This window comes from Rana temporaria, chromosome 5 (genome assembly GCF_905171775.1).
Source record: "Rana temporaria chromosome 5, aRanTem1.1, whole genome shotgun sequence".
NCBI classification, from domain to species: Eukaryota; Metazoa; Chordata; class Amphibia; order Anura; family Ranidae; genus Rana; species Rana temporaria.
In genome coordinates this window covers 27,061,691-27,077,804 of record NC_053493.1, presented here as the reverse complement: position 1 = coordinate 27,077,804, position 16,114 = coordinate 27,061,691, and the positions used below count along the sequence as shown (strand labels likewise).

Here is a 16,114-nt window from a genome sequence, read left to right as displayed (position 1 = left end):
GTAATGATGAGGTGTAAACACAGAGCTCCACGTCCTGTCAGGGAGAGAGGAGACCGATCTGTGTCCCTTGTACATAGGAACACAGCATCGGTCACCTCCCCCAGTCACCCCCCTCCCCCCCACACAGTAACAACAACACCCAGGGAATACTTTCATCCCCTTCCTCACCCCCTAGTGTTAACCCCTTCACTGCCAGTCACATTTATACAGTAATTAGTGCATTTTTATAGCACTGATCGCTGTATAAATGTGAATGGTCCCAAAATTGTGTCAAAAGTGTCCGATACGTCCGCCGCAATATCGCAGGCCTGACAAAAAAAACGCAAATCGCCGCCATTACTAGTAAAAAAAAAAAAAAAAAAAAATCATAAATCTATCCCCTATTTTGTAGGCGCTATAACTTTTGCGCAAACCAATCAATATACGCTTATTGCGATTTTTTTTTAACAAAAATATGTAGAAGAATACGTATCGGCCTAAACCGAGGGAAATTTCTTTTTTTTTTTTTTTTAATTGGGATATTATTATAACAAAAAGTAAAAAATATTTTGGGTTTTTTTCAAAATTTTCAGTTTTTTTATGTTTATAGCGCAAAAAATAAAAATCGCAGAGGTGATCAAATACCCCCAAAAGAAAGCTCTATTTGTGGGAAAAAAATGATAAAAATATAATTTGGGTACAGTGTTGTATGACCGCGCAATTGTCATTCAAAATGCGTCAGCGCTGAAAGCTGAAAATTGGTCTGGGCACGAAGGGGGTTTAAGTGTCCAGTAATGAAGTGGTTAAAGTGTTACTAAACCCAGGACTCTGCATTCACTATATCTGCTCTCCCGCAGTACACTGGACATGGAAATTCAATTATTTTAGTAAATATAAACTGCTAAATACCTTTTCCCATCAGCAGTATATAGCCTTATGACTTCTATCAGTGTCTGGTTAAAGCTTGTAGGGGGAGTTTTTATTCTCCTCTGACTCTCCTATGAGGCTTCATAGGAGAGGCCTGACCCGCTGTCTGGTGAGTGCTAATTGGCCCTGTGCTGATCACATGCACTCTCCCAAGGAAAAAAAAAAACCTGTTACCTGTCACCTGATTGGCTGAAATGACAGGCGCCACTATTGGACGCCTATCAGGAGGAGAGGATAGGAAATGAGGCAGGAGAGGAGGCGCATTAAGGACCCCGCTCATCGCCATCACCCTCTGCCCCACAGACACAGGGTAAGTGCCGGGCAGACGGCGAGAGGGTGGGGGCACACTGGCAGCATTTAATGGGCACACTGGCAGCATTTGATAGGCACACTGACAGCATATAATGGGCAGTTGGGCACACTAGCAGCATTTGATGGGCACACTGGCAGCATATGATGGGCAGTGGGGCACACTGGCTGCATATGAGGGGCACACTGGCAGCAATTAATGGGCACACTGGCAGCATATGATGGGCAGTTGGGCACACTAGCAGCACATGACGGGCACACTGGCAGCATTTTATGGGCACACTGGAGCATTTGATGGGCACAGAGGCAGCGTTTGATGGGCACAGTGGAAGCGTTTTATGGCACAGTGGCTGCATTTGATGACACAGTGGCAGCGTTTGATGGGCACAGTGGCAGCATTTGATGGCACAATGGCAGCGTTTGATGGGCACAGTGGCTGCGTTTGTTGGCACAGTGGCAGAGTTTGATGGCACAATGACAGCGTTTGATGGGCACAGTGGCTGCGTTTGATGGCACAGTGGCTGCAATTGATGTTTTTTTTTTTAAAATCAGTTTGTTTGCGCCACCCCAAAAATTTTGAGCACCTACCGCCACTGTTACTTAGTATCTTCCTCAAGCGTCACCTCCGCTTCCCTGCTGGGTCCCTAGCTTGGCACTTCAGATACGTCTCAAGCTTTACCCCACTGGCTAGGTCCCTAGCTTGGCACCTGCTGAAGTTTCCAAATTCTTCACCATCCCCGGTTGGTGAGAATACTGCTCCGGCACTTGCTTCAGTTACTCACTATGGTCCCTGGTAATAAGGTGTTTGGTCCCTTAGTGGCAACAGCTTCTCCTCTACCTCCGACCATGACAGGTTCTCCGGCTGGCAGAACTGTCACTTCTGGTTGGACTGCAAGCCGCAATCCCAACCCTGCGCTGCTCTCCTGCTTCTGGATTGGCCCTCAGACAGCCTAGCAGCCAGCTGTCCCTGGGATAGGCCTAGCAGCCCGGGCAGCACAACACACGTCCACACAGACAGCCGTCCAGGTGGCACAAAACAGATCACCTTACTCCACCCAGCGACAAAAGAGAGAACTGCAGCAATTCCAGATTTAGGGTGAAATGAATTGATCCTTAAAGGGGTTGGAAACCCTCATGTATTTTCACCCTAATGCATCCTACGCATCTGACAGTGACCTGCTCCCTAGCCCCCCCCCCCCCCCCCCGTTTTACTCACCTGAGCCCGTTCGTTTCCTCGACGGAGAGGCGCTTTACCTATCTGCCCAGGGTTCTAGGCTCTTGAATGGATAGACTGATAGCAGCGCAGCCATTGGCTCCGGCTGCTGTCAATCAAATCCAATGATGCGGGTGCTGGGGTGTGGGGCCGAGTCCGGCATTTGTGTCCATGAAGGCCAAATGATGGACTCGGGAGCGCCCCCCCCACGCAAGGTAACCCCCATCCTCCGATGCGAGGAGGAGCCACGAGCACCGCCGGGGGACCCAAGAAGACGAGGTTCGGAGCCACACTGTGCAAAACAAACTACACAGTGGTGGTAAATATGATAACTCTGTTATTTATTTCTTTTTTAAAACAAGGGTTTACAACCCCTTTAAGGCCCCGTACACACGGCCGAGGAACTCGACATGCAAACACGTCGAGTTCCTCGTCGAGTTTTGGGATGAAGCCGCCGAGGAGCTCGGCGGGCCGCCTTCTCCCATAGAACAAAGAGAAAATAGAGAACATGTTCTCTATTTTCTCGTCGAGCTCCTCGGCGGCTCCATCGAGCCAAAACTGTACAGACGACAGAGTTTCTCGGCAGAATCCGGGTTTTGACCGAGTTTCTCGGTGAATTCTGCCGAGAAACTCTGTCGTGTGTACGGGGCCTTACAGTTGGCCAAGGCAACTACACCTGGCAGATAAATTTAGCCTAAACATCAGGGTGCTACATTCAATTTGTACAGTGGAACGTTGGATTACGGGCATAACCCGTTCCAGGAGAATGCTTGTAATCTAAAGCACTTGCATATCAAAGCGAGTTTCCCCATAGAAGTTAATGGAAACAAAGATAACTTGTTCTTTATTGACTTCTATAGCATGCAATACCGCATGTGGCCAGAGGTGGGGGCGCTGGAGAGACTCGGAAATACTCGAAGACCGTTCAGCTGCACTTGTAAACCCTTGGAAAGGCTCGGAAACACTCGGGAAAGGAGTATTTCCGAGCAACTCAGAACGTCACCGTCACCCCCGTACCTCTTGCAAAATGCGGTTCTGCACACCGCAGAGGCCTGAATCCTGCTCGCTTCGCGAGACAACACTTGCAAACCAAGGGCTAGATTCAGGTAGCCGGGCGCATTGTTACGGCGGCGTAGCGTATTTACGCTACGCCGCCGTAAATCAGAGAGGCAAGTGCTGCATTCACAAAGCACTTGCCTCCTAAGTTACGGCAGCGTAGCGTAAATGGGGCTGGCGTAAGCGCGCCTAATTCAAATGAGTATGAGGGGGGCGTGTTTTATGTAAATGGGTGGTGACCCGACGTGTTTGACGTTTTTTACGAACGGCGCATTCGCCGTCCGTGTACATATCCCAGTGTGCATTGCTCCAAAGTACGCCACAAGGACGTATTGGTTTCGACGTGAACGTAAATTACGTCCAGCCCTATTCGCGACGACTTACGCAAACGACATAAAAAATTCAAAATTCGACGCGGGAACGACGTCCATACTTAACATTGCGTACGCCTCATAGAAGCAGGAGCAACGTTACGCCGGAAAAGCCTTACGCAAACGACGTAAAAAAAATTCCGCCAGGCGCACGTACGTTTGTGAATCGGCGTATCTAGGTAATTTGCATATTCTACGCCGAAAACGACGGAAGCGCCACCTAGCGGCCAGCGTAAATATGCACCCTAAGATACGACGGTGTAAGAGACTTACGCCAGTCGGATCTTAGGGTAATTTCGGCGTATCTTGCTTTCTGAATACAGAAAGAACATACGCCGGCGCAGCTTTGAATTTACGCGGCGTATCAATAGATACGCCGGTGTAAATCCTTGCTAAATTTAGCCCCAAGTCAGGATTTTTTTTAAACAATAGCTCGTATTGCGAAACGCTCGTTAACCGCATTACTCGCAATCCGAAGTTCCACTTTACTTACATTGTGCCAAGCTGGACCAATGTATGTAAGTATGCAATAGAAATAACTTCTGAAGTTTATTTTTAATAACAATCATTATTTCTATCATAATTTTAACAAAGCAGTAAGCACCTAAGTGCCACCATTGAACATTCGTAAATTCAGATTGAACCCAAAAGAAAGCGATGGAAAATGAAGCTATAGGCGCTCAGTATTGTATTGTACTATCTAGTGTTATATGTAGGCTGCATACACATAATTAGCATGCGGCTTCAGATCTAGAATATATTATATATGAATACAACACAAAGCACACCACCCATTAATAGACTATTATCAGAAGACAATTCCGGCAGCCCGCTCGGTTGTCTGCAGTGGTGGGATCTCTTGGCATTGTTCCAGAGAAGTTAATTGTGGCTGACACGGTAAATGTGATAAAGTTGATCTCACAAAGGCTGTGATAAATAAAGAAGCTTCACCGTGAATGAATAGACGGCCGTACAGTGACGAGAGAAGAATAAGCCATTACTGCATGTGAATCTCAAATCTGAAACATTCCTCTTACAAAAGCTTTAGAGATGTTGTCACCGTGCCAGCGATCGTGGTTTAGTAATAGACCAGGCTGAGCTAGAAACTGAAAAAATCGCAAACTTTACACCAGCCATGCAACCAGGGTTCTGTGGACTATAAGAAAAACAAGGACAGGGGGCGCACCAACCTTGTGCATTACCTTTGCCACAAAAGATGATTTTTATTGAATAAAGTATTATACTCACAAAGGAGTGATAAAATCAAGCGAGAAACATACAAAGTCCATCAGTAACTGTCATGCCTTTGGCCTACAAGGAAATACAGTAATATCTTCTGCACTTGTAATTCAAATATTGTCCACGAGATGTCACTCTGGAGTCAGCTAAGCCTGCACCACATGTTTTCCTAGGTCCTGATCCTCCTAGGGCAGCATCGCTGGTATGATAAAGACTGTTTACTTATATGCCTAGTAGACATTTGTTTGTGTTCATATAATTCTTATATGTTCATTTATTTGTTTATCTCTAGTTTCACCATTATTCATACGCATCTTATATGGCCAACACCTGTTCATCGTAATAAAGATTAGACATGTGCACACTGAAATATTTTGTTTCGTAATTTCGTTTTCGTCCAAAAAATAAATTTATTTAGTTACTCCCGAAATTCGTTTTTATTTATAAATTTTTTCGTAAAAAATATGCATTTGTCCGAAAATCCAAATTAAGGTCGAATCTGTCATTGAAGGATTATGGTGTCTGTCGAATGTTCTATAAAAAAAAAAAAAAAAAAAAGAAGATTCGACAGAATCTTTAAAAAAAAAAAAAAAACGGACTCTTCATGTCGAATCTTCATGTCTCTCTATGTCGAATCTTCATGTCTCTCTATGTCGAATCTTCATGTCTCTCTATGTCGAATCTTCATGTCTCTCTATGTCGAATCTTCATGTCTCTCTATGTCGAATCTTTTCTCTCTATGTTCAAATCTTTTCTCTCTATGTCGAATCTTTTCTCTCTATGTCGAATCTTTTCTCTTTATGTAGAATAATATTGGAATAATAGAGTTAAGGTTAGGCACATTCGACCGCAACGAAAACGAAAATAAAGCATTTGTTTATGTCGGATCTTTCGGTTTTCGTTTTCTGTGCTTTCGTTATTGTTAAAACGATAACGAAAATACCTGAAATTCGGACAAAAATGCATTCGGACGAAAACTAGATGCACATGTCTAATAAAGATCCAAAGTTAGACAGTCTGGTTATTTAGGATGCAAGGTTTAAGCTGTATGTTGAGCTACATATGCGCCAGGGGCAAACGTGTAGTGAGAACAGAACAGTAACCTCGTCCAACGTGGTCTGCTGGCCGCTAAACTTTAGTGGGATGAGAATAGTCCATGGTTAGCTAACATGTTTTCGAGGGTGACCCCTCTTCCTCAGTGACCTGAGAAAGAGGGGTCATCCTCGAAACTCATCAACTAACCTCGGACTATTTTAATCCCAAGTTTACCGACCAGCAGACCACGTTGGACGATGTTACTGATGGACTTTGTAAATTTCTCACTTTATTTTTTTTATTTGTTTTTTTATACTTTATTCTAGAGCTGCACGATTAATCGTCGAGAATCGTAATCGCGATCTTTTTCCCGTTGCGATTCTTGACACAGGGATTCACGATCTTTGACATGAAAAGAATTTTCTCTCTGCACTTTGGTATGCAAAGAATTTCCTCTCAGCCTGCCAAGTTTTGAAAACATTCTTTATCAGTGGAATGTTAAGTCTAAACATTGTATCACATTGACTTTTACATCAAAGGAATAAACTTCTGTATGTAAATTAGGAACGTTTAACCACTTAAACACCAAACCTTTTTCTGACAGCTCTTTTCAAGTTAAAATCATTATTTTTTTTTTTGCTAGAAAATTACTTCATATCATTTTTTAGTAGAGACCCTAGAGAATAAAATGGCGGTTGTTGCAATATTTTGTGGTGCACTGTATTTGCGCAGCAGTCTTTTTAAATGCAATTTTTTTTTTTTAGCCAGTAAAGTTAGCCCATTTTTTTTTTTTTTGTATAAATGTAAAAGATTTTACGCCGTGAGAATCGTGAGAGAATCGTGATCTTCATTCTAAGCAAAAAAATTGTGATTCTCATTTTGGCCAGAATCGTGCAGCTCTACTTTATTCAATAAAAAAATCATCTTTTGTTGCAAAGGCAATGCACAAGGTTGGTGCGCCCTCTTGTTTTTCTAGAATCTCTCCTGTGTTCTCCCTGACCTGTTGAGAGTGGCAGCACAGCCGATGCAGTGGTGTAGTGTGTGAAGAATTCTCCTCACACTTCTTGAGTCTACCCACAGCAACCTCTGGAGAGCAGGAGCATTTGGTTTTTCTTTGTAGGGTTCTGTGGACGCATAACGTTCCTCCAGAGCAGAGGTCTCAAACTGGTGGCCCTCCAGCTGTTGGAAAACTACAATTCCCATGAGGCACTGCAAGGCTGACGGTTACAAGTATGACTCCCATAGGCAGAGGCATGATGGGACTTGAAGTTCCGCAACAGCTGGAGGGCCACCAGTTTGAGACCCCTGCTCCAGAGGTTGTTAAGGGTTCCTTGAGCTGTGGCCGATTGACCTCCCATCTTGACATGTGTGGTTTGTTTAATTCCAAATTTTAAATTTTTTACGCTATTTAGAAAGTTAGATGTATCCAAATTTCTGAATTACAATAATAACTAATTCAAACGAATCCAAAATAACAAAACAAAATTTAAATCAAATTCTAAATGTTTTCTAATTCAAATTGTTTTCAAATTTGATTTGAATTCGAATTTCTAAATAAGATAAAAATGTGGTAGATGTGGGCGTGTGTTATGTAAAATTAATGTGACCCCCACGTAAATGACGCTTTTTATGAACGGCGCATGCACCGTCCGTGAGGTATCCCAGTGCGCATGCTCCAAATTAACCCGCAAGAAGCCAATGCTTTTGACGTGAACGTAAATGACGCCCAGCCGTATTCGCGAACGACTTACGCAAACAACGTAAAATTTTAAAAATTTGGTGCGGGAACGACGTCCATACTTAACATTGGTATGCCTCATCTACGCCTCATATAGTAGGGGTAACTTTACGCTGGGAAAAGCCTAACGTAAATGGCGTATCTGTACTGCGTCGGCCGGGCGTACGTTCGTGAATTGGCGTATATAGCTGATTTACATATTTCTAGGCGTAAATCAGCGTACACGCCCCTAGCGGCAAACATAAATATGCAGTTAAGATACGACGGCGTAAGGCCTCGTACACATGGCCGAGGAACTCGACGTGCCAAACACGTCGAGTTCCTCGGCCAGTTCAGCACTGAAGCCGCCGAGGAGCTCGGCGGGGCGAGAGCTCCCATAGAACAACGAGGAAATAGAGAACATGTTCTCTATTTCCTCGCCGAGCTCCTCGTCGGCTTCCTCGGCCGAAAGTGTACACACGGCCGGGTTTCTCGGCAGAATTCAGCCAGAAACTCGGTCGGAAGCTGAATTCTGCCGAGGAAACTGGTCGTGTGTACGAGGCCTCAGAGACTTACGCCGGTCGGATCTAATACAAATCAATGCGTAACTGATTCTAAGAATCAGGCGCATAGATACGACGGCTCGGACTCAGAGTTACGACGGCGTATCTGGAGATACGCCAGCGTAACTCGTACGAGAATCCGGGCCTTAGTGTGATTTCTGTCTCCCATGTTATTCCTCTGCTATGTGTATGAGTCACTGCTGACCGTCTATGCTGACACTAGACAATCCTGGGAGACAGATCTGCCCCCCTCCAGCACACACAGGGTGATTGACAGCCTCAGCTGTGCATTTTTCCCTATGAGACTAGAGGATACCAAGCTCTATGCTGTGCAGTTTGTGATATCAGAACCCCCCTTCCTTCTGGAGTTGAGAAATGCTGTGTAAATTCTAGACTTTGAACAACTGTAGAGAAGGAAGGGCTGCAGATGAACATGTACAACTTTAGTAGGAAGTTTGAGGCCAGTCACTTCACTGTATGTGAGGGTTTAGATGGTGGAGTTGGGAACCTCTAGCATTCACCAATGACTCATCTATTCATTTTCAAGGACCTGACACCTTTAAGGCATTATCTTTTGTATCTTTGCTTCAATTTTAGGTAGATCTAGATGAACCAATATACAGATATCGTCTGAGATTCGCACGAAAACCCAAACCAGATCAGTTTTATGGAACCATGGGGAAAAGGACTGCTGGTGACGTTGGTAAGAAGCAGATTTTTTTATATTTGTGTTAATAGGGTAATTAGTGTAATGTCCCATTTCCTGTGGTGGGCCGGTGTTTGTTTTTTTGGGGCCGCATATAATCCACTTGTTGCCACAGACCCCCCGGGTGGTCAGTCAGTTGGGGTCCCACACTTACTCCATCTCGCGGGCACCGCGGCGGCGGCTTCTCTCCGGGCTGCGGGTGGCTGCTTTATCAGGTTCCCCTGCATCTCCTGCCTCCTCTGTGCGTCTCCTCCCTCCTCCTCCTGGTGGCCAATCAGATCAGATCTCCTTTCGGACACAATCGGATGACAGATCATGACCCGCTTCCTAATTGGCCGGGAGGAGAATCGGTGTTACAATAGCGAATATTTATTTGGGTCTAAACAGACCTCTGATGTCTCACATTTAGACCCCTTTCACACTGCAGCGTTTTTACAGCGTTTTAGCGTTAAAAATAGCGCTCTTAGGCTGCTTTCACACTGAGGCGTGCAGCCGCGGTGACGGTATAGCCGCGCTATTTGTAGCGCGGCTATACCGTCGTATTTACCGCGATATTCGGGCACTAGCGGTGAGGTTTTAACCCCCGCTAGCGGCCGAAAAAGGGTTAATACTGCGGTATTACCGCGCTTTCCCATTGATTTCAATGGGAAGGCGCGGTATAGGAGCGGTGAACACACCGCTTCTATACCGCGGTAAAGATGCGGCTAGCAGGACTTTTGGTGCGCTCCTGCTAGCGCACCGCTTCAATGTGAAAGCCTTCGGGCTTTCACATTGAACACTACAGGGCATGATTTTTCATGCGGTATAGCAGCGCTATTTTTAGCGATGTACCGCATGAAAAACGCCCCAGTGTGCAAGGGGCCTTAAAGCGCTCATAAAACGCTCTCCATGCATCTCAATGGACACTTTCACACTGAGTCCTGCAAGCAGCATCTTTGGAGCAGCTTTTGGGCGCTAAAAAAAACGCTCCAAAAACGCCCCTCTCCATTGAAATGAATTGAAAAGCGCTGTAAAAACGCCTTACCCTTTCACACCGAGGCACTGGGGTCTTAGTGGTGCTTTACCAGCACATTGGGATTGCAGATGAGGCTTCGCTCGAAAAATGCTCGAATAACGCTGTAATAACGCGAGAAAAACGATTGAATAACGCTTGAAAAACGCCCCAGTGTGAAAGGGGCCCTTAAGACAGGGAAAGGAAATTAGGACAGAGATTCCCTAGTCCTTTTCTCTGCACTGCAGCCTCAGCTGCACTGGACAGTGCATTAATAGGAAGCGCTCTGAGGCTTCCTGTTCATTCACAAACTGTAGCATAGTAAACACAATTTACTATCCTTCGGTGATGAATGGGCACAATGAGTGATCGGGACCAATCCCTCACTGTGTTTATTCAGGAAAGGAAGGGTCTGATAAATAGAATATATTTACCCAGAGCTTCTTTTTCTCAGAAAATAGGTGCAGGAACTCAACCACGACCCGTTCAGATTTCACAAACAGTAGGAGGGTCTTAAAGGGGCATTAAATACCAGAATTGCATTACATACAGAGTGCAGAGTTCAGGGGGGGGTTACACACAGAGTGCAGAGCTGTCACTTGTAAACACAGAAACCAGACTTCTGTGTTTTCAAGTTATTGTGGTGAGCGGGCACCAAAAGGTCTGAGCCAGAGGTGGTGAAACTGAGTTCCCCCAAGTTCCCCCTGAAAAAAAGCCCTGTATTTACCTCTCTCTCACCCCCCCCCCACTCTCCATCCTGAAACATTCCCCAGTGTGCCCTCAGCAGGTGCAGGCGGAAGAGGAGAGGAGAGGAGGGAAGTCAGAAATGCTGCAGGAGAGGAGGGCACACAGGGAGGCCCAGACAACAGGGGGGTATGTGTGCAGATACCAGTCCCCCCTGCAGATCAGCCGGAGGAAAAATAAGAGCAGAGGACAGCAGAGATGTAGGGGGAGCCACAAGACTTGGCAATAAGGCAATACAACCATTGCTCCTGCTCAGCAGGTGCCCAGGTTCCCCATTTGAACTGATGGGGCTCGGGCCCGGTACAGGAGGGCTGGTTGTACTGCCTTATCAGCAACCCAGATCTAAATATGACTTGGTATTAGCCTCTTGCAGTTATACCTGGATGGACATAAATACAAATCCTTTGGCAGGTAAAACAATTCCCAGATATGCGTTTCATTTGTGTATTGGACTGTTTGCTTGGAATTCAGCTTAAAAATAAATAAATAAAAGTGACCAGCTAACCATTATAATTTTCCTTTAACTGATTATATTCCATTCTTCATCACTCACTGCCCATTTTGTCTTGTACAAAAAAAAAAAACGTGTACTATAGTTACTACTGTTATTCATATGTAACATATTTTTTCCCTTTTCAGAATTTAAACGGTCATCTCCAAAAAGTAAGTAACCACCTAAAGTGATACTACATACACACATACACACTGTTTAATTTGCATTGTCCTTTCTATTTCCATATGTGGATGATGGCACTGTCATTATTTTAATAAAGAAAAAGCAGTACCCTTTTTCCCAATCGCTATACTGCTGTCACATGACCCAGTCTCTCCCAGCCTGTCTGCAGAGAAACATAAGCAGGAGGAGCTTCTAGTCCTCTGCTGCTGGTCACATGCTCAAAATAAACAAAAAAATGCCTTTGGGATACAGAGTAAAAATGAATACAGTAGTAACTTGGATTACGAGCATAATTAGTTCCAGAAGAATGCTTATAATCCAAAGCACTTGTATATCAAAGCGAGTTTTCCCATAGGAATCAATGGAAACTCAGATAATGCGTTCCAGTGCCACTGCTGGTGTATGCAGTACCACATGTGGCCAGAGGTGGGGGGGCTGGCGCCAGAGATACTTGGAAACACTCTGAGATGCTTGGTTCCCCAGTGTCTCCGAGGGTCTCTAATGCCGCTTACACGCGATCGGTCCATCCGATGAGAACGGACCGATGGACCGTTTTCATCGGTTAACCGATGAAGCTGACTGATGGTCCGTCGCGCCTACACACCATCGGTTAAAAAAAACGATTGTGTCAGAACGCGGTGATGTAAAACACAATGACGTGCTGACAAAAAACGAAGTTCAATGATTCCAAGCATGCGTCGACTTGATTCTAAGCATGCGTGGATTTTTAACCTATGGTTGTGCCTACTAACAATCGGTTTTTTCCCATCGGTTAGGTATCCATCGGTTAAATTTAAAACAAGATTGCTTTTTTTTAACCGATGGATAAATAACCGATGGGGCCCACACACGATCGGTTTTGACCGATGAAAACGGTCCATCAGACCATTCTCATCGGTTTAACCGATCGTGTGTACGAGGCCTGAGTGGTCTTTGAGCGTCACTGGTGCCCCGGCACCTCTGGCTACATGCACTTAAAACCACGCATGCTCGGAATCAAATCGGCGCATGCTCGGAAGCATTGAACTTCCTTTTTCTCGGCTTTTTGATTACATTTTCCCATTTGGCAGACGTAGGTTAATTTAGCTTGTTATCATGCCAAAAGGTAGATATGAGCATGGAGGGGAGAGGGGGGTGGGGGGATGGATAAGTCAGTTCCCAGATTAATAACAAGGCTAATCATAGACCTGGCCCAGGATGTTTGAACTGAACACGAGGCTGGAGTCGTGATTAACAGATGCTGAGCGGGGAGAGCCGGTGCTGGAGACACAACAGCTGTTTATAATAAGGCCGAGATACTGTATATGGCAGGAAATGGCACACTGGCACTCAAACACGAAAGTTTAACCACTTACCCCCCGGACCAGAGTACTTTTTGCGATTCGGGACTGCGTCGCTTTAACAGACAATTGCGCGGTCGTGCGACGTGGCTCCCAAACAAAATTGGCGTCCTTTTTTTCCCACAAATAGAGCTTACTTTTGGTGGTATTTGATCACCTCTGCGGTTTTTAGTTTTTGCGCTATAAACAAAAATAGAGAGCCAATTTTGAAAAAAATGAATATTTTTTACATTTTGCTATAATAAATATCCCCCAAAAATATATAAAAAAACATTTTTTTTCCTCAGTTTAGGCCGATACGTTTTCTTCTACATATTTTTCGTAAAAAAAAACGCAATAAGCGTTTATTGATTGGTTTGCGCAAAAGTTATAGCGTTTACAAAATAGGGGGTATTTTTATGTCATTTTTATTATATATTTTTTACTAGTAATGGCGGCGATCAGCGATTTTTTTTTTCGGTATTGCGACATTATGGCGGACACTTTTGACACATTTTTGGGACCATTGGCATTTTTATAGCGATCAGTGCTATAAAAATGCATTGGATTACTATAAAAATGCCACTGGCAGTGAAGGGGTTAACACTAGGGGGCGGGGAAGGGGTTAAGTATGTCCCTGGGTGTGTTCTTACTGTGGGGGGGGGGTGGCCTCACTAGGGGAAACACTGATCCTCTGTTCATACATTGTATGAACCGAAGATCAGCATTTCCCCTGCTGACAGGACCGGGAGCTGTGCGTTTACACTCACAGCTCCCGGTCCCCGCTCTGTACCGAGCGATCGCGTGTGCCCGGTGGCGATCGCGCCCGCCGGGCACACGCACGGGAGTCGGGGGCGAGCGGGGGGCGAGCGGGCGCGCCCCTAGTGGCGGCTGGGAGAGAGGACGTCATATTACGTGCTCTCGCCCAGCAGAGCCACCTTGTGGACGTATAACGACGGTGCGCGGTCGGCAAGTGGTTAAACTCTTTCAACCGTTTGCATCAGAAAGAAAGGTTTTGTAACATGCGTTCAGAGATATATGTGAAGCCACACAATGCCATGGCAAGGCATGTCTGTAAAGCATGGTACCAGTAAAACCTTGGATTGTGAGCATAATTCGTTCCGGAAGCATGCTTGTAATCCAAAGCACTTGTATATCAAAGCGAATTTCCCCATAAGAAATAATGGAAACTCAAAAGATTCGTTCCACAACCATTTATTCATAAGTCTTTCCGTTTACAGTCCATATAAAAAGATTATAGCCATGTGATAGGTCGTGTAACCATAAAATGTCCATCCACAAATGGAAGGTTTCGTCTGAAAAATACATTTATTTAGTTACTCCCGAAATTGTTTCGTTAAAAAATGCATTTGTCTAAAAATCCGAATTAATTAAGGTTGAAGCTGTCATTGAAGGCTTATGGTGTCTGTCGAATGTTCTAAGAAGATTCGATGGAGCAGCTAAAAGATTTGACGCCGCGATCGTACATTTCCGGTGGAATGCTCCGCCCACGAGCTATAGTAGAATTCTAATGTTGTATGACTAGTAATAATTATATTTATTAATTATTATTACTAGTCAACCAATATTAGAATTCTTCTATAGCCTATGGGCGGAGCATAAGTGGCATCAATTAAAGGGCCCAGTGACATGCACAGTGGCAATAATGGGCACAGTGGTGACAGAGGGCACAGTGGTGACAATGGGCACAGTGGCAACAACTAAAGGGCCCAGTGACATGCACAGTGGCAATAATGGGCACAGTGGTGACAGAGGGCACAGTGGTGACAATGGGCACAGTGGCAACAATTAAAGGGCACAGTGACATGCACAGTAGCAACAATGGGCACAATGGCGACAATTAAAGGGCACAGTGTTGACAATTGGCACAGTGGCGACAATTGAAGGGCACAGTGGCTGGGTTTGATGGCATGGCACAGTGGTGACAATTGATGGCACAGTGGCTGTGTTTGATGAAACGTGAAACGTGAAACGTAGTGCGCATGCTCCGTCGGGAAACTTTCCCGACGTGCATTGCGGCAAATGACGTCGCAAGGACATCATTTGCTTTAACGTGAACGTAAATGGTGGTGTCCAGCGCCATTCACGATTCATTTACGCAAACAACGTAATTTTCAAACATCGCAACGCGGGAACGACGGGTAAACTTAGCATTGGCTGCGCCTGCTAATAGCAGGAGCAGCCTTACGCGGAACCCGACGAACGCAAACGACGTAAAATGCGAACGCCGGGCGCGCGTAGGGTTGTGAATCGGCGTGAGTATGCAATTTGCATACTCTACGCTGACCACTACGGGAACGCCACCTAGCGGCCATCGTAAGAATTCAGCCTACAATACGACGGCATAAGAGCCTTATGCCAGTCATATCTTAGGCTGCAGTCGGCGTAACGAGCTTTCTGAATACAGAAAAGTCGTTACGCCGGCGCAACTAAGCAATTGCGCTACGTAACTATGGTTACGCAGACGCAATTGCTTACTGAATCCACCCCAGTGTGTATTATTAGCATTGATCACTGTAACAATGGCACTGGTGGTGATGTCAGTGGCAGTTAGTTAGTTAACAGTTAGTTAATTGCCCCCAGCCTCAGTTAGTGTCAGATTGCTCACCGCACTATCATAGTCCCATTATAAGTATCTGATCACCGCCATTACTAGTATAAAAAAAATATTAAAAAAATAGTCCACTATATATCCCATAGTTTGTAGACGCTATAACTTTCATGCAAACCAATCAATATACACTTATTGGATTTTTTTTTTACCAAAGACGTGTAGCAGCATAGGCGTGTGCCTGGGCACACCCGAATCATTTTGTGTCGGCTTTGTGCCAGCCTATGTTCCAATTTTCCTTGATATTGTGTGTGCTGTCGCCCTAGTCCTGAAACTCCTCTCCCCGCCTCCTTCATCCCTGCAGTGGTCGGGGTCAGTGTTCTCCATTGGCAGTATGAAGAAGTGCCTCAGTCCTGCACCCAGCTTTGCCCCCTCCATACCGCGCTCATTGCGGTGGCTGATGCAGAAGGGTTGGTACGGCTGGAGGGGTGGAGTGTTCGGGGGGGCTGGTACAGCGAACCTGCAGAATGTTTAGGAGAATGGTTGCATGTGCAAGGAGCCGGCCAGAGTTTGCAGGCAAAAGGCTTGTACCATTTTCTTTTAAATGTTTATTCGCAAACTTTATAAATGTATACATTTAAGTAAACATTTTATACAAGTACAGTGGTACCTTGGATTACGAGCATATTTTGTTTCA

General features: G+C 45.2%; 1 protein-coding gene across 1 annotated transcript in view; it reads left to right on the top strand.

Moving 5' to 3' along the window:
* Positions 1–16,114, top strand: part of LOC120939571 (protachykinin-1-like) — a 53,892-nt gene that overhangs the window by 19,148 nt on the left and 18,630 nt on the right. Inside the window, exons 3-4 of the mRNA XM_040351977.1 lie at positions 9,007–9,112; positions 11,490–11,513. Coding sequence (XP_040207911.1) covers positions 9,007–9,112; positions 11,490–11,513 — 130 coding nt within the window. The remainder of the gene's footprint in view (positions 1–9,006; positions 9,113–11,489; positions 11,514–16,114) is intronic.